Here is an 18,589-nt window from a genome sequence, read left to right as displayed (position 1 = left end):
TCATTATCCCGAGAGCATTTTATTTTAATCTGCCTACCTTTCATTCCTTCCTTCGCTGTTTTTCCTTCTTTCCCTCCTTCCACCCTTTATTTATTCAACAGCAATATATGAAGTGCTTGCTATGTGCCAGGCTCTCTTCCAAGCCTGGGGCTGTATCAGTGAATAAAATAAACCAAAACCCCAGACCCCAGGAGCTCACATAATGGGAGGAGACAGTCACAGAACAAAATAAATGAGCAAATGTAATCATATTTAGAATGTTAGAAGGTGGTAAGAGATATGGGGGGAAAAAAGCAGAAAAGGGACTTGAGGGATTCTGGGAGTGGAGAGGAGTCATCATTTCTACAGGGACATTAGGGCGTTCATTGAACACCAGGGGCATGTCTGGAGGGGGTTGTGCAAAGGCCCTGAGGCAGGAATGTACCTGGAGTGTTGGAGGAATAGCAAGGAGACAGGGTGGCTGGAGAGGGGTCAGAGTGGATCAGGGGTTAAATCATACAAGTAAGTTCTCAGAGGCCATTTTAAGGATCTTGGAGGGTTTTCAATGGAGAAGTGACATAATCCAGTCTACCCTTGAAAAGATGACTTCAGCCTCCTGTCTCAGCTCCATTCCATTCCATTCCTACAGTCCCCCACCCAGCCGTCCACTCATTCTCTGACCTAGTTAGTATCATTTTTGCTGAATCCCTATGATATGCCGGGCATGGTTCCAGGGGAGAGACATAGAATGATTATAAGGTACTTGACCTCAAGGAGCTTCGATTCTAGAGCCACACAATTCAATAGGATCTTCTATGATGCCAGAAATGTCCTAGATCTGTGCTGTGCATGATGGCAGCCACATGTGGCTCTTGAGCAGTCAGTGTGGTGAGTGAGGCTGAGAAAGTGAATTTTATGTATTTTTATTGTGTACGTTAATCACATTTCATTCATCAATTATTGAGCTTGTGAGTTACTTCAGTTAAATTTAAGTAGCCCAGTGTGCGTAGTGGCTAGTGTATTGGACACTGCATGTTCGTGCTATACGCCTGGGATTATTCTAGGTCCTGGAGACAGCCCAGCGATAAGGTCTTTGCTTTCCTGGAGCTTATAGTTCAGGGTGAGGGGAGAAGAAAAAAAGGATTACTTAAGAGAAGCTTAGATCTAGATGAATAGTTTGAGTGGGGTGGTGAGATACCAAGAGAATTTGGGGGGGTGAAGCAAGGGTAGCTGAATTAGCATTTCGTGAAGACAGGTTGTCTCAGGTTGAGTTCTCAGGGCTCCCCCTCTGTCTGAGAGTGGAGATCGGCAGGTAGGAGGTTTATCAAGGAGTGTCCTTGGCGTCAACACCTAGGGAAGGTGCTATTTGTTCATCAAACCCATGAGGGCAGGACCCTGCCTTATGCGTCACCATCTCCCCAGTGCCCAGCACAGGGTCTGGCACACAGTAGGGCTGGAGTAGGTGTTTGTTCAGTGAATGAATGAAGGGACCCACCCAGGCCCAGCCAGTCCCCTTCCCCAGATTACTGGTGTCGGCACAGAGACTCCACTTTCCGTCCTTGCCCGTGTTCTCGGTGGTTGGACACCACAGCTTGTTGCTTTCGTCCTCGATGCATTCAGAGACCGCATTATTTCTGTAGACGGAGGGGAAGATGCAAGACTTGCTGAAGGAATTTCCCCCATACTCTGAAAACGATCATGGAAAGGTTACCGGTCAAGAGGACATGGGAAGGGCTTCCATTTATCGCACACCAACCATGGGCCATGCTTTGTGTTGGGAAAGGCAACAGCATATTGAAGACTCCCAAACTACTTCTTGGTGAAGTTATTGTTTCCACTTTACAGATAAGTGAGAACCAAAACCATCGGCACCCACACAGTTCTCTGTCTACATTAACAAGGCTTTACTGTTCCATCAACATGACTCTACTAATCTCGGAAATGAATGCCTGCGAAGATAAAAGTTGCAAAAAACTTGATTGTTCATCTCAGGAATTTCCTGAAAAATCATTTAAATAAATGTCAGACCTTTCAACTTTTCAATCGATTGCATCAAACGACTGTTTACGCTTCGAGACTCTGGAACCTTCTCAGAAATTTCACCTTGCCACGAGCACCAACTCTAAACCGTCATATCTGTACCCATTCCTGACCACACCCCCACACTGAAAGACCCCAAGTCCTCATTAATATCCCAAATGTCTTCTCCCCTCCCCCAAGACACTATTGAGACACTGTCAAGTTAGTTATCTCTTTTACTCTGTTAAGCAATCAAGTCAGCATTTTCGAATTAATAGGCTATGTTGGTGGTGTTTTACGTAGGAGGAGCCAGAATTCCACTAAAGGGGTTGGGTGTAGAGGCAGTACCAACTAGGATTAAGAGCACGATTTCTGAAGCTTAGACTTTTGGGAATCAAATCACAGCTCTTTCACTTAGCAACTGAACCTCTATAGGCCTCAGTTTTCCTATCTGTAAAATGGGACCACTGGTCAGTTGTTTTGTTTTGTTTTTCCTGTTTTGTTGGGACTACTGGTCAGGTTTTTTTACCTTTTTTGTTGTGACTACTGGTCAGTTTACCTTTTTTGTTGGGGCAGATAAATGAGTTATTGCATGTGAAGCACTTAGAACAATGCCTGGCACACAGCAAATGCTTACTAAAAGTTGAGTTATTCTGATCATTATCATTTTTATTATCTGATGTGCCTAAGATCACAGAGCTGGTAAATGGCAACAGCAGAAGTCTAACTCAAGTCTAACTTCAAAGCCCATTTTTTGATTACTGGCTCAGATAACAGGGAGGTGGAAAACTAAAACTGAAATATTTCTTAGGCATGCGGTATGTTCAAACCATCACGGCACATCGTTTATGAAAATGAACTCTTCTTATCTTTACAAAAACCCTGGAAGTCAGCCTTAGTATCCTCATTTTTCAGATGACAAAGTGACCCAGTGTGCTTGCTTCAGCGGCACATATACTAAAAAAACAAAAGCGACCAAGAGATTTAACTTTCCTAACGTAGTGGAGGAAGCCAGAGCTAAAGGGTACCTTTTCTTCCAATACCTTTTCTTGGGCATCTGTTTGGTGACTTAAGCAAATGCCAATCTGTCACCCCATCAGAATCGGTTCTGAGGAGCTTGAATTGCATGAAGGATAAACAGAAGTGGAGGTATATTAAAGTTAGAGTTCAGGTACAATAAGATTTGAGGTGGATTTAGAACTATACCGTGTTATGATATTATCATAAAATTGATGTCTTAATCCTTCTACTTGGTTTAGGGTTTTAAAATGCCTAAGGTTATGGGTGTGTGGATGGAAGTTAGTCAAGAGTGGAGACGGAGAAAGAGTTGGACCTGGATGGAAAATTAGGTTAAGAGATAGGATAGAGTTTGGTGAAATTTAAGGATATGGTTAGAGTTAAGGAGGCAAGTGATGGCTAGGGCTGGGCTAAAGTGAAGGTTTGATATGGGATGGGGAGTTTTGAGTGCTAAGGGAAGAACATAATTAGAATTTTATACAGGAACAAGTGTATTTAGGGATAGGTACCTCACACACATTTCCATTTCTATGGAGGGAACAATGCTTAGTGAGAAAGCATGGGCTTTGGAGCCATATAGACTTGAATTCAAATCCTAACTCTGACATCACCTAGGAGTGTGACCTTGGGCGGGACTTGATTTTATTGGGACCATTTATTGAATGGGGGGAAAATAGCATCTCATAGAGCCTCCATGGGAAGAGTCAATGGGATATTGTACACAGAGCTTCTGCATCACAGCCTAATACAGAGAGGGCACTAGGATGAATACAGGTCATTATTAAGTTAAGGGTAGGTATAGAATTGCGATTAGATGTTAAGCTGCATTGAAATGCAAGTATGGCACCAGGGTAATCTGGCTATTGTCATTCTAGAAACAGAAATACTTAAAAACCAGTATCAGGATAACTGCCCATGGTTTTGGGTCTCAGGACACCTGGTTTTTCGTGCTTGCCCTGGGGACTCGGGTGAACGTGGCCTCAAGCCATTCCTGGCTCTTGTGGTTGTCATAGCGTGTGCTGTCTGAGAAGACCCTTGGTTCCTAGAAGTATTTCTCCTAGTGCTCTGCCCGCCACACGTCCACCCCACCACCCCCCGAGGGTCACTGCTGTCCATCCTCCTGTTCACCAAACACCCCATCCTTGCCCCAAGGCCTTACCGGTCACCTCACAGTATTTCCACTGCCTCTTCTCATCAAAGCTGAAGGAGACTGAGCACCACACTTTCCAAGGAAGCTGCCCTCCATGATGCAGTTGTTCTAGGACTTTCTTCGATAGATGAAGAGGAAGACGATGGCATCGTGGGTAAACTGTATGGAAGGCAGTCTACGGGCAGCTTTACTCTCGTCACTCGCAAGACTGTCAAATATCAACCAATCCACCAACCACTACCATACAGGACAAGCATCAGGTTTCATACATACATTTTATACATTCATTTCATCAAGATTTAGCAAAGGAAGCCTACTCCGAGAGAGGTCCCCATATCAACCCTTGGTGCCCCACCTGCTCAACAAACATAACATACTTTACACAGTGTCTTGACAATGAATCTGTTATAATCACCAAACGACCTGTGGGAATAAAGTCAAGACCAAGGCTTTTGATGGTTTATGACCAACAGATAAAGTCAAGATCTTGATATTTAGGAAAATGTTGAGATTACAGAAAACAATGTCAAATGTTAGTGAAGTTAAATATATCACCTGGGTGCTGGTGCCTTATTGCAACTTCCATAAAACAGACTGAATTTCCCATCACAAATGTGGTATAACAAATAGAGGTTCTGACACTATGTTCATAGTGCGTGGATTTACTCCCACACAGTGAGGGAATCAGGGTCATTTGGGAGTGAGGGAGGGGCTGTCATAGATGAAGGGTTGGGGGAAGTCTTCCTTGAGCAAGTGAATTTTGAGAAAAGAGCCATGCAAAAATCTGGGGGGAGTGAGTTCCAGATAGAAGGCATAAAAGTGTGAAGAGTTCAGAGACAGGAGGGAGTTCAGAATATTCAAGATGTGTGGCAACCACTGTAGCTGGAGCTCAGCAGGCAAGGATGGGAAGGAAGACGACGAGGACAGAGAAGGGCAGGGTCATGTAAAGTTTTGCAAACCAAGGTGAAGGGTTTTCTTTCATTCTTTTTTTTTCTATTGAGCTGTATGACCATATATATGTATGATATTAACCCATATCACATATATGGGATATATGGCTTGCAAATTATTTTCTCCCATTTGGTCGGTTGCCTTTTCACTTTGTTGATGGTTTCCTTTGCTGCGCAGAAGCTTTGTAGTTTGAGGTAGTCCCACTTATTTAGTTTTGCTTTTGTTGCCTTTGCTTTTTGGTGTCAAATCCAAAACATCATTGTCAAGACCTATGTCTAGGAGATTACCCCCTGTGTTTTCTTCTGGGAATTTTACAATTTCAGGTCTTACATTCAAGTCTTTGATCATTTGAGTTGATTTTTTTGTATGTTGTATGATAAGGGTCCAGTTTCTTTCTTTCCTCCTCCTCCTTCTTCTCCTTCTCCTTCTCCTTCTCCTTCTCCTTCTCCTCCTCCTTCTTCTTCTTCTTATTCTTTTGCATGTCGCTGTTCAGTTTTCCCAATCTCATTTATTGAAGAGCCTATCCTTTCCCAATTGTATCTTCTTGGCTCTGATGTCATAAATTAATTGACCATGTATGCATGGGTTTATTCCTGGGCTCTCAATTCTATTTCATTGATATGTGTCTGTTGTTATGCCAGTACCTTACTGTTTTGATTACTACAGCTTTGCAATATAGTTTGAAATCAGGAAGTGTGATGGCTCCAGCTTTGTTTTTCTTTCTCAAGATCACTCTGGCTATTAGGGGTTAGGGTATTCTTCTAGGTGTGACAGTGAGCCATGAAGGGGCATGAGCAGGGGGATAGCATGATCTGACTTCACATTCTAAAAAGGTGACTTTGGCTGATGTGTGGAGAGTAGATTTGAGGGAGGTGAGTGGAATCTGGGGAGACCAGTTAGCAAATTTTTCGGGCAAAGAGTTGATGGTGATTTGGAGAAGGGTGGAAGCAGTGGAGAGATAAGAAAAGCTGAAGTTGGGATCTATTTTGAAGGCAGAACTAATAGGCTAGTTGGTGGATCACATGTGGGGTGGGAAGGAAAGAACAATCAGGGATGACTCCTACATTTCTGGTCTGTGCAGTGGTGGCATCTTGTCTTTATTGAGGAAGCCTGCAAATGAGAAGGAAAAAAAGCCTCTGCACAGCAGTATATTTCTAGTTATATAAGTATCTTTAACTTCTCTTGGGATTGTCATATAGGTGCCTGTTTCTGATTTCACTGTTCCACTCATGAGGTAAGATGGAGGAGAAGATCCTGCAAGACATTATTTGGGAATGCCCATGGAATACCACTGTCCCACTTCTGCGTAAGGCTAAGATGTTAAAGGTGTTTAGAGACAGTGACAGAGCTGCCAGTTATGATGAGTAAAGACCAGTACTTGGTTCAGAAACCAGAGCCAAGGGAGGAGATTCAAAAGGCAAGCCTTTGTCTAAACAGGAACCCTGAATGATTTGGCTGAACAAAGCTCAGTCAAAAGCAGGTTGTTGAATTCTTTAATTTGCTCAAAACAATGGCACAGAGGAAATAAATATCTCTAGTCCCTGATTGTGTCTGTATATCCACTTTTGGCAGAGTTTTGCCCCCTTTCGTGTGTGTTAAGCATGTCTAGGACCTTTTTCCCCCCAGAATTAAAAAAAGAAGAAGAAAATGTCTATTTCTCATTTTGTAATTCAATTTCAACCAGTTGATCCAACTAGCATGGAAGTTTTCAACAGGTGGTTATCGCTTCTATGTTTTGTTTTGTTTTTCAATGTATGGGAGTTTTCTTGTAGTCATCTTTATGTAGCTCTTGTTATCAAAGAGATTCTGCTTAGAGGCACAAGCCTCTGGCTACTTTTTAATGTCTCTTAAAAGATTAGTTATGGTCATGCATACTTATTCCTTTATTATTGATTTCTTCCATTTTATTTCTGTCTTACTTATGTATTGCAATAAGTCAACTAACGTTGATTTATTTTGAAATTATGAATGTAGATAGGTAACATTACTTATAAATTAAATTTCAGGATAGTAAAAAGGAGGTCACGTTACATTTATAGTAAAAGTAGGGCATTTGATCTAAACGTCAAGAACAGTGATACCAGAGAAAAGTACATCATAAATATTCAAAAACTGGATACGAGTAGGAACAATTTAAATGTCCAACAATAGAATATTGGTTAAAACAAGCTAAATGTCTTCTGTCCTGTGCACAAAAAAGAGAAATCATGTAATTGTCAAAATGTCTTGGATTCTGAGAAAAAGTTAACAGAGTCGCTCAATTCCCCTTTCTTTTATGCTTTGTTTCATATTTTCCTTATTCATTTAGAAAACTAAGAAAGAGGCAGAGAATACAGTGGTTCTCTCGGGTTGACTGATCTTACAGTACAATATCTTCATTCAGAGAGCACTGTTTTTAACTGTCGCTGTGAACATTATTACCCGTTGTTAACATTCAGCGCCCCCAGAGCACTTTCTATTCACACATACATGTTATAACTTGTCTGCAAAAATATGATCATTTTATACACATTCACACATTCTCTTTTGTAATCCATTATTTTAAGAAAACTGCTGGTGGCACAATGTGGCATGACTCACCTTCCACCATGCAGTTCTTCCATTGTCCATTATAAACCACTCTGATTGCACACCAAGGGGAGAAGATATTGATTCTGGTGCAAGAGAAGTAAGTCGACCCCTAGTAGATGAAGGGAAAGACACATGTATCTTTGTTATCTGAAGAACAGAAGGACAAAACAGGAGGTGACTAGTCACAATGAATGAGCCAAGAATGAGTCTTGGTTTGGTTCTTGCAGTGGTCTGAAAGCTGCACGTGTGGTCTTCGTTTCCAACTTCCTAAGGACACATAAGGGCATGTCCAGTTTGTTTGGACCGAGAGTATTGGAGGAGAGTTTTATAAACAATGATGTCCAGACCACTGTTTCTCAGAATGGGCACCACCAATGTCATACAAGATACATTTGGTGGCTTACAAGGTTGTATTAGGTTATGTAGGGACACACATTAAATAATTTTGAAACACAGACTGAAAAACAATTTCCTTCCTCAATGCTCTTTCAATCCTTCTGATTACACAAAAGAGAAAGCTTCAATTTATTGCTAGTATTTCTCTACCATGACTCTAATATTTAATAATCTCCCTTTTTAACAAAAGAGAGGGCAGGACTCAGGCACAAAGCCTTATAATATCTAGTAGAATTTAATAACAGGATTTTGTTTTCAGAGTATTTTTATTTGCACTTCCTATTTATGGCAAGTAGTAGTGCTTTTATGGATTACAGAGTTGATGCTAACTATTCTTTTAAAATAAATGTATTCAAGCAAAGAATATTGAACACATTTAAAGAAAAATCTTGCGTAAATAGTAGTGCTGGTGGCGTGCAGATGTGGCAAATAGGGAGGGGTGATACTCGGACGAGTAAAGTTTAAGAAGCACAACCTTAACCTTTATATTCTTTTATATGAGGACAGGGACTTTCTCCTTTACACAGTGTATCCTCAGAACCTAAAACATTGACTTGCTCGTAGCAGATGCTTCAAAAATAACTGACAGAATAAAATAAGTTGAGAAAATGCCATGTGAAATAAACAGGTTTCTTTAATGAAGGACTCATCAGAAGGTCAATATGGAGGGCTGAGTTAGCAAGGGTGGCAGAGAGAATATTGAGTTGTCTTTTTTTTTTTCCATTACTCAAGCACTCTGGAAACTAATAGTCCCAGAAACACATCGTAAGAAATGCTGTTCTAACCCAAATATTCATTGTGTGGAGAAGGAAATGAAGACACACATAAGATAAGGAATCACTTAAAATGAATTTTTCTGAGCAGAACTAGGATTTTTCATCTACTAGAACACAGCTTCCCTCCTGGCCTTCATTTGGACATCTCCTCCTTCCCTCTTCCCTCTCTCTCTCCCTCCCTCAAAGATAAAATGTTGGATTTCTATGAGTAAGATGCTCTGATAGGTTATTTGTGTGTGTGCACACATGTGTGCACATGTGTACCTACCTGTGTGCATGTGTGTGTGCACGTGTCTGCTCATGTTACAAAGAGGGTAAGGCGAATCTTCCATGTACTCACTAAACCCAGCTTCCGTTTCTTTCTGGGCTCATAGCTAGAATCCATTTTTCAGGCTCTCTGACAGTTAGGTGGAACCATGTGACTAAATTATGACTCACAGAACATTGATAGAAATGAGGTTCACCATTTCCATTTCCTGGCTCAAAAAAACCCAAAAAGAAACCCCAAGCTCCTCCATGCTCCTTTCTTCCTCTGTCTGCCAGCTGGATACAGAGCCGTGGTTCTCCATGGAGAAGAAAGGGCGACTATGACCTCCCAGGGGACACTAGACAATGTCTGGAGACATTTTTGGTTGTTATAACTGAGAGAGAGGGGAACTGGGAACTGTGTCACTGGTATATAGACACCAGGGATGTTGCTAAACGTCTTACCATGAAAGAACAGCCCTCCAGAACAAAGAGTCACCCTGCCCCAAATGTCAGTCGTGCCAAGGTTGAGAAGCTCTGACGAAAAGGACTCTGCAGAGAATGCTGAGGCCCAGGGGATGATGGAGCCACAAAACAAAAGGACCCTGTGTCTCCAAATCACAACAAAAGAGGCTTCCCACCAAATATCCACACCGAAGTGTTAGATGAGTCAACATGTACCTCTGTTTAGTTCAGCCACTGACGTTTGGGAGTTGTTTGTTATTAGGTTGTGCAAAGGTAATTGCGGTTTTTGCAACTATTTTTAACCTTTTAAACTGCAATTACTTTTGCATCAACCTAATGCACCAGTTGGTCCTTTACTAATACAGATGGACAAGACACGACCTCTGTCTTCAACCTGGTAGTCCCGTCTCTCGTTCTGGATCAGGTTCTGACCCTGTGTCATCTGGCAAAGACCGCGATAAGGATGAGGGAGGATTTGGGAGAGAGTGGGAAAGGCAGGCCTCCATCTTTGAGCCTCACCCGTTGCGTTGATACAATTGGGGATCCTTAAGTAACATTGTATTTTCCACCTCCAGGCCTCTTCTGGGTCTCAGAGCAGTTTGGTCTTGGTTTTGTCAGGTTTTAACCACTTAATACCTGGAAAGTACTTAGAGGAGTACGTAGAGCATGGCTGCTGCTGAACAAATGTTACCATCAGCATTATCGTCTTCGTCTTCACCAATGAATTTCCTCAACCACAGACATCACTGAGTGTAGGGGGTGCTGGTGGTGAGGGGGAGGCAGCCGGATGCCCCCTGGACATAGAATTAAGGTTATTGTTGAGATTTAGTAAGAATCAACACATCATAGATACTATTAGCCATCTGCAAAGTAATCCGACAGATGGTCTAATCTTCTCAACTGGATTAAAATCCTCCATAATCCGGGCCCTGCTGACCTCTCTGTTCTCACTCCCTGATGAGCATGTCCTTGACCTTACTCCATGTTCTTTGTTGCTTTTGGGGTTTTGCTCATGTCCTTCATCGTGCCTTGACTGCCTTTCCTGTCTTCCTAGTTTTACTCCCTGCCCGTCACCTCCTCACCCATGAAGACTCGGTCCAGTCCGGATGAATATCCTCCCTCACTCTTATAATCCTCTGAGCTGATCTCTATAAATGTACTTACCAATTTTTAAAAGAGTATTATTATCTGAGTATGTGTCACTCCCATTCGCTGTGAGCTCTCCGTGTAAGGCCTGGTTTTTACTTATTGCTCTGTTTCTGGCCTGTAGTACAGTGCCTGGCATTTAGGATACACTCAATACACGTGTATTGAATAAATGAGTTCATAAATATGTATGGAAGAGACTTGGGGATACTGAGTTTCCGCAGAGGACTGTGGTTGTGGTCTCAGGAAGGCATGGTCAGGACGAGATGATAACTAGAAAAGCTGACACTCGGTAAAATACCTTGTTCCCTGTCTGAATAAAATGTAGGTGCTTAACATTTTAGGGACTTGACTGTTCTTTTGAGAATCCAGACCTTCTCTCTAGGAAAATGCTCGTATGTCCTTGTGGTAGAGACTGCTGTGTGTTCACCAAAACCAGCTTTATTTTCCTCTCAAATGCACACCTGAACTACATTTCCCAGAGTCCCTTGCAGTTAAACATCATGATTTTGGGCCCATGGAAGTGGAAGGGAGTGATGTATGCCACTTCCTGGCCTGGCCAAGAAAACTCTCCTCAAAGGTTCTCCAGACTCTCGATTTTTTTCTAACAGCTGAAAGCAAAGAACCCACACAGCACTCTGAAGCCTTAGGGGATGGTGGAACCTCAAGATGGAAGAAGCTTGGATCCCTGCTGACTAGAGGTGCTCTTGTTGGATGTTACTGTGTTAGGCTGCTGACAGTTTGGAGTTTGTCTGTTGCAATAACTGTTCTCACTACCCTGATAAATACATACCTTTTTAATATAAATCTGGGGTTTCATGAACTCTAGTGCTTGCCCGGTGACCTCAAGCTAGGAATCGCTGGAATATAGAATGTGATCATTGAAAAAAGGAATTCATGGAATGAAAGCACATAAATATGAGAGTGTTTCTTGAGCCTAACCAAGGAAAAAGGACTTGTCAGGCAGAAAAGGATTCTAATTATAGAGAATGTTTCACTATAGCTTAAGTGAACTATATGTAATCAAGGTCTCTCTTTGTTCTATTTCCATGCTCACCATACTTTGGGTGGTTAATTTAGATCCTAGATACATTAAGCATGTAGCCTTCCATTTACTAAAATGGCTTCTTTGAAAAAGAAAAGCAGAAAATAACAAGTGTCGGCAAAGATATGGAGAAATGGAAAACCTTGTGCACTGATGGTGGGAGTGCAAAATGGTACATCTCCTATGGAAAATAGTATGGATGTTCCTCAAAAAAATTAAAAATTAACATATGACCCAGCAATTTTACTTTGGGTATAGAATTGAAAGCAGGTTCTCAAAGAGATATTTGCACACCCATGTTCACAGCAGCATTATTTACAGGATCCAAAAGGTGGAATAACTCAAGTGTCCATCAATGGACAAACAAAAGTGTGGTTTATCCATACAATGGAATATTATTCAGCCTTAAAATGGAAGACTATTCTGACATGTGCTACAACAGGGATTGAAGACATTATGCTAAGTGAAGTAAGCCAGTCACAAAAGGACAAATGCCCTACGATTCCACTTATATGAGGGACCTCGGGTAGGCAAACTCACAGAGACAGAAAGTAGAATGGTGGTTGCCGGGGGCTGGGGGGAGGAGGAAATAGGAGGCATTTTAATTCAGATGGTTTAGTTTTGCAAAATGAAGAGAGTGCTGGAGATTCATAACCCAAAAATGTGAATGTACTTAACACTACTGAACTGTACACCCAAAAATGATTAAGATGGTAACTAAAGTTTATGTCCTGTGTACTTTACCACAATTTTTTTAAAAAAGTGTAAAGAGAGTGATCAAGTTACGGACTGTGGGTTCAGTCCATCAGAACTATGAGCCCCCTCTTTTTAATTAACATAGCATTTGCATTCCCCTACGAGGGGCTCAAAATTATGAAAGATGCTTGTGTCCGTTATTCTATTTAACCTTCAAAATAGCCCCATGAAGGAAACGCCGTTGTTCCTCTTTCCCAGGTGGAGAACCGACCTCAGAGAGGTTACATTGTTTAACCAAGGTCAGACAGAGAAACACTGGCAGATCCAGGGTCTAAACCCCAGGTCTGTCTGAGATGTCTACTAAGCCATCTTGGATCCAGGAATCATTATTTTGGCCTACTCATTCTTTCCAGTTTCTAAAGTCTCCCCCATCATTTTTCAGTAAATTTTGTCTCATAGGAGTAGAGGAGGAAGGCCGCCCATCCCAGCAGGTAACTGGACCAGCGGTTCATCTTGGCTGTTCTCTTCTTTCTGGATTGAAGGAAGACAAAAATTTTGCTCCTGTGGGGTCCCCTTCCTCTTCCACTAACTCCCAGGTTTGATGCCACGCATGCTGTTTTTCTTTCTATCCCCAGAGAGTAATAAAGAATAACATTATTACAGGAAAGAAAAAAATAGATACTGTCATTATGGAGGGGAGGATGTGATGGAAAGGAGAGATGGAGCGTTTCTTGAGCACTTACTATGTTCCAGGCAAGATGCCCAACACATTGCATGTCACTTGGGTCTCATAAATCAATTGATTGATACTTTTAATCCCTTTTTTAAAAATGAGGAAATTGGGGCTCAGAGAAGCCACGTAATTTGCCTGAGTTGGTTACACAGTGAGGAAATGGCAGGATTCTGACCCACATAAATGGCTTCAAAGGCTCTATTCATCATGGAAACGGTAAATATAGCCTTAACCCTCCCCGTGGACCACACTCATCTCCTTGGCTGGATGTTAAAGTACCTTAACAATCAGCATTTACTATCTTCATCAACCATAATTTCTACTAGCTCTGTTGGTTCCATGCCATTTCCTCAGTGACACCTAAAAATGCCATTCTCAGCAGAAACAACAACCCGGGGTTTGGAATTGGTGGTCTGGGCTTGTCTTGAGGCTCAGCTACTATTACCACATCTCTTCCTGGCTACGAGTTCTTGAGTGCCTACTGCAACCAGAATCCAATTTACTCCTTCTAGAAACCTACGGAGAAGGCATGATCAGCTTTATTTTACAGAAGAGGGACACTGAGATTTGGAAGGTTAAGTCACGTACCCAAGGATCACAGATGGTGACAGATCTTGGATTCAGCTGCAGACCTGTCTACACCAATGTCAGAACTCTTAAGCTCCATAAAGCATTTCCCCTCTACAGGCTTTTGTTTCCTTACCTGCACAGTGTACGTTAGTAATTCCTGCCTCTGAGGGAGGCCATGAGGGTCTGATTAGATCCTGATGTAAAAGTGCTTTTTGTTTGTAAATTATTTGCTGCATTTATGAATGATTAAGACGAAGGTCAGGACAGCTCAGGGGAGAGACGTCGAATGGCACCAACTGTTAACCACAAATCCAGATGATGGGCTGGCAATCAAAATCCCAAAGCCGTTGACTTGGGTTCTCCACAGGGAGGTGGCGCCACTGAGCACCTGAGCTGCAGAACATGCCCCCAATTTTACCACGCTCGGCTTTCCTGTCACATATGGCGCCATCTTTCTGATTTCTCTTGTTATTCTTAATCACAGCACCATTCCTCAAACATGCTTTTCCTGAGTGACGTCTCATTCTCTGCCTACCTGCCTAGGACTCTAACTCCAGCCGGTGGTTCAGACCCTGGAGTCGGACCTGCCTTTGACGACAGAGGCTGTCTGCTCTGGGTTCAAATCCTGACTCCACCATTTAACACCAGGGTGACCTTGGGAAGTTACTTAAATTCTCCAAGCCTGAAAAAATGGGAATACTAACTAATTCTATGTACTATTTACGCTTGTCATCATGATTCACTGGGGTCATTGAAGATAACAGGTAATACTCACGGAGTGCTACACACTATTCTAAGTTCATTAAAGTCCTGATACTAGCCCAATGACGTAGATATTAATACTATTGTTATCCCCATTGCATGGATAGAGAAATGGAGGCACAGAAAGCTTAAGCTCCTTGCTGACCATCGCCATCGCTGTAAGTGGTGGAGCTGGTAACGGAACGCTGACAATCTAACTCCAGAAACTGGGCTCTTAGCCACTGTTCTTTACTGCCTCGAGGCTTAGCATGAGACCTAGTGTGTGCAAGCACTCCACAAATGTTAGCCAACATAGCATCATGGTTCCTAACAGACATCGCCAGCCAAACTTCACTTCTGAGTGTCAGAATTGTGTTTTCAACGGACTCCGGGACATGTCCATCTCAGATACCCATCAAACACCTCAAATTCCAAGACTTGGCATTTGCTATGTAGCCCAAAATGTCTTATCCTCCCCTGACACGTTATTTAATTTAATTGCACTACGTTTGCTATGGACTAACCGCCCCCAAAAACACCTCGTATGTTGCAATCCCCTGAAGGTGATGGTACTAGGAGGTGGAGCCTTGGAGAGGTGCTTCGGCCATGAGGGTGGGGCCCTCCTGAAAGGGACCAGTGCCCTTATGAAAGACCCCAGAGAGCTCCCTCGCCCCTTTCACCCTGTGAGGACACAGTGAGAAGATGGCCGACCTTGAGGAAGCGATTTGTCACAAGACACCAAATCTGCTGGTACCATGATCTTGACCTAACCAGTCTCCAGAATTGTGAGAAAGAAATTTCGGTTGTTTATAAGCAACCCCGTCTGCGATATTTGTTACAGCAGCCCGAAGAGACTAAGACAGTGTTTTTCCCAATCTCTCCAGTTATCACCCCAAGAATAGAGCTTTGCTGTCCTTATGTCCTCCCTATGTCCTCAAATCCAGTGGATTCTGCTTTTTCTGAGTAGCTGTAGAACCCATTCCTTTCTCTCTGTCTCTGCTATTATTGATAAAATTCAGGATTTTACCATCTCTCCCTAAACTGTTATGATGTCCCTCTCACTGGTATCCTGGCTTCCAATCTCTCCCTTTTCCAGTCCGCAAGGCTGCTGACAGGCTCTCGCTGGGAGCATGCTTTCATGCATTCGTTCAGAGACAAATGCTTACTGAGCGCTTACTCAGTGTGGCGTGCGGTGCTAGGTCACGAGTACACGGCAGTGTGTGAAACGGGCATGGTTCCCGCCTTCACGGAGATGACTATCCATGAAGGAGACAGACGGGACATGAATACACCAGAGACAAATGTACCTCCTAGATGTAATTATTGCCATGAAGGCCATGAACATAAGGAATAAGTGTGGCAAGGTTGTCTTTCATTGGGAAGTCAGGGGAGGCACCTCTGAGAAAATGACATGTAAAGTGAGACCTGGAGGAAAAGAAGGATGAGCAGACATGAGGGGAGTTGGGGTGTGTGGGCAGAGCTTGAGATGGAAAAGCGCTAGTTGTGCTGGAGGAACAAACCAAACTGGCATGTCTGGGGCCATGAGCAAGGAGGAGTGAGGCCAGACAGGTGCTTGGTGAGGTAGACGGGGCAGGACCCTGCAGCGCCTTCTTTATATTCTAAATATAACTGGAAGCCGCTGGAGGGATTCAAGGGGGGAGAGGTGGCATTCATTGATTCAAAATTTTCCATCACGTTTCTATAATAAACTCCACAGTCCACACCATGGCTTTCCCCTGGAAGCGCGTCCCTTCTCATTCTTCCCTCCCCCTTTTTTTTAAGGAAGGTGCAGCTCACCATGGCCCATGTGGGTATCGAACCAGCAACCTTGCTGTTATTAGCACCATGTTCTAACCAACTGAACTAACTGGCCACCCCCACACTCTTCCCTCCCTTGATCTGCACCAGCTACACTTGCCTTTTTAATGTGTTTCTCACAAGCTGACCTTGCTTAACCTCAAGGCCTTTGCATTTGCTGTTCTGTCTGCCTGGGATCCTTCCTCCACCCCCAGATATTTATATGACTTGCTTCTTTGTACCATAAAGGATTTTGTGCAAACACGAGGAGTTGATATGTACTGATGTTCTGGAATATATATTATTGAGTCTATTTTGATATTAATAGAAAATAATTTGGGGGCAATTCAAGACAATGTTTGAACTGTAAAGTGAGCCTTAATGGCCAGAGTCCCACGTCTGGAACATTCTGTTTAGGACCAAGTTATTCCTCAAGTACTGGCATGTTCAAACATTTGGAGAACCCTTTGTCCCAGGCCATGGGGTAGCTGGAGCTGGCAGCCTGCTGCTGTCACCATGTTGAAAGAAAGGTGTGGAGTCAAACCACAGTCAGACGTGGGTAGTTGTCCCAATCTTCAAATGTGAGAAAATAAAACCCACCTCAAGATCTTATTAAAAGTGCAGTAGATGCTTGAAATTTATTTGCAAATGGCAGAGGGCATACAAGTCAGATGACTCATAGGACAGGAGAGAGATACATTTTGCCACTTGCTCTAAACCCTTTACCACCTATGGTCTCATGCTTACATCCTGCCTCACCAAAGGTGCACCGTAGGTAATTCATTAACCTCAAGCTGCTGGGTGGCTTTGGGAAGGTCAGTTCACCTCTTTGACCTCCAGTTCTCAATGTTCTCATGTGTTAAGTGGAGATAATAATCTAACTATGGAAACTATTGTGAGAATTACGGGAGCTCACGGGAGTAAGGGCCTGGAGAATAGTGTATCTTCAAATTACTGAGTCTTTTTGCTCCTCTGCAGCAAATGACTCCATGTCTGAACCAAAAAGCTCCATGTAAGACACACACACACACACACACACACACACACACACACACACACACACATCTATTATGTGCTCAGGCTGCCTTTGGAGGGAGAAGCAACAGGACGTCAGAACAATCTCTTTGAATCTTAGCTTTCTCCTTCATAAAACAGGAAGAATGAGTCTTACCTTAGTGAAAAGACTTGTGGAACTACAAAAATATTAGTCTACCACCAAGAACTTAATAGGCAATTGTCCAGGCTAGTTCCTTTACTTCCATCTCTTTTCCCCAAACTTAGGATACCGGCAGCCTTTGTCGTTCATATAGTCTGCCTCCACCCACTCCTTCAAGTTTCTTAACAGAAAAGGAATCTGCCCCCCAGGCCACCTGCCCCACTTTCTCTGGCCTTTCCTTCCCAGGGCTCTAGAGCTGTGCCGTCCAGTATGGCAGCCACTAGCCTCTTGTGGCCCCTGAGCCTGTAAAATGTGGTGAGTTCTAAGTGTCAGATGTTGTACGTGTAAAATGCTTGCTGGACTCTGAAGATGAAGTATTATGCAAAAAGTAAATATCTCATGAATAATTTTTGTGTTGATTACATGTTGAAATGGTAATATTGGGGATGTCATGATTCAACAAAATACATTATTAAAATAAGTTGCAGCTCTTTCTTCATTTTTTTTTAAATGTGGCTACTATGAAACTTACAATGATATATATGTCTCACTTTCTATTTCCTCTGAGAGAGAACGCTGCTATAGACCCTCATTCCTTGCTGCGGGGGCCCCCAGGCCTCACGTCTCACACCCTCCCAGGTCTCTAGGTTGAGGTGTACCTTTGAGAGAGTCCTTCTTGAGAGTCCTGAGAGAGTCCTGTCTCCACAAGCCTGCTGTAGTGCAGGGGATCCTGCCGACTTCGCCATGTGTCATGCAGGGCGGCCTGCGGGGTCTCATGAGGGGTCTCTGGTCCTGCTCCCCACATAAGAACGCAGGACATGGTGAGGCCAAAAAGGAACACCCACAGAGCCATAGGTAGGGGAGTCACACCACTATACTCTCACTGGCAGCTGGGTTGGAGACACAGGAACCAGGAGCCACACAATTCTCAACCCTCACTGTGCCGCTTGCAGACTCAGCCACCATCTTCTTGCTAGCTCCCACTTTTCTGCTAGCCTAGCCACCGCAGTTATATTCATGGCTAATGGCTCACTGGTTACAGCTGACGGCCAACTAGCCACAGCTGCTGGCCATTTGATCGCAGTCGATGGCCATTTACTACCTGAGCCAGCACCTTTCTATGTGAGGCCGAGAG

The 18,589-nt window shown here is 43.2% G+C and overlaps 2 protein-coding genes across 2 annotated transcripts in view; one reads left to right on the top strand and one right to left on the bottom strand.

The window, feature by feature from the left end:
* CABP5 (calcium binding protein 5) overlaps positions 1–18,589 on the top strand; it is a 29,805-nt gene that overhangs the window by 10,386 nt on the left and 830 nt on the right. The window lies entirely within an intron of this gene.
* Positions 1,254–12,969, bottom strand: ELSPBP1 (epididymal sperm binding protein 1). Its single transcript, XM_033129271.1, is given in 9 exon segments — positions 1,254–1,271; positions 1,475–1,665; positions 4,175–4,243; positions 4,246–4,309; positions 4,311–4,324; positions 7,697–7,834; positions 11,494–11,542; positions 11,545–11,579; positions 12,903–12,969. Coding segments are annotated over 9 exon segments (645 nt in total).

Source organism: Rhinolophus ferrumequinum, chromosome 15 (assembly GCF_004115265.2).
Source record: "Rhinolophus ferrumequinum isolate MPI-CBG mRhiFer1 chromosome 15, mRhiFer1_v1.p, whole genome shotgun sequence".
NCBI lineage: Eukaryota > Metazoa > Chordata > Mammalia > Chiroptera > Rhinolophidae > Rhinolophus > Rhinolophus ferrumequinum.
Note: the sequence above shows the minus strand (reverse complement) of the source record. Positions and strands in the feature narration are given on the sequence as shown.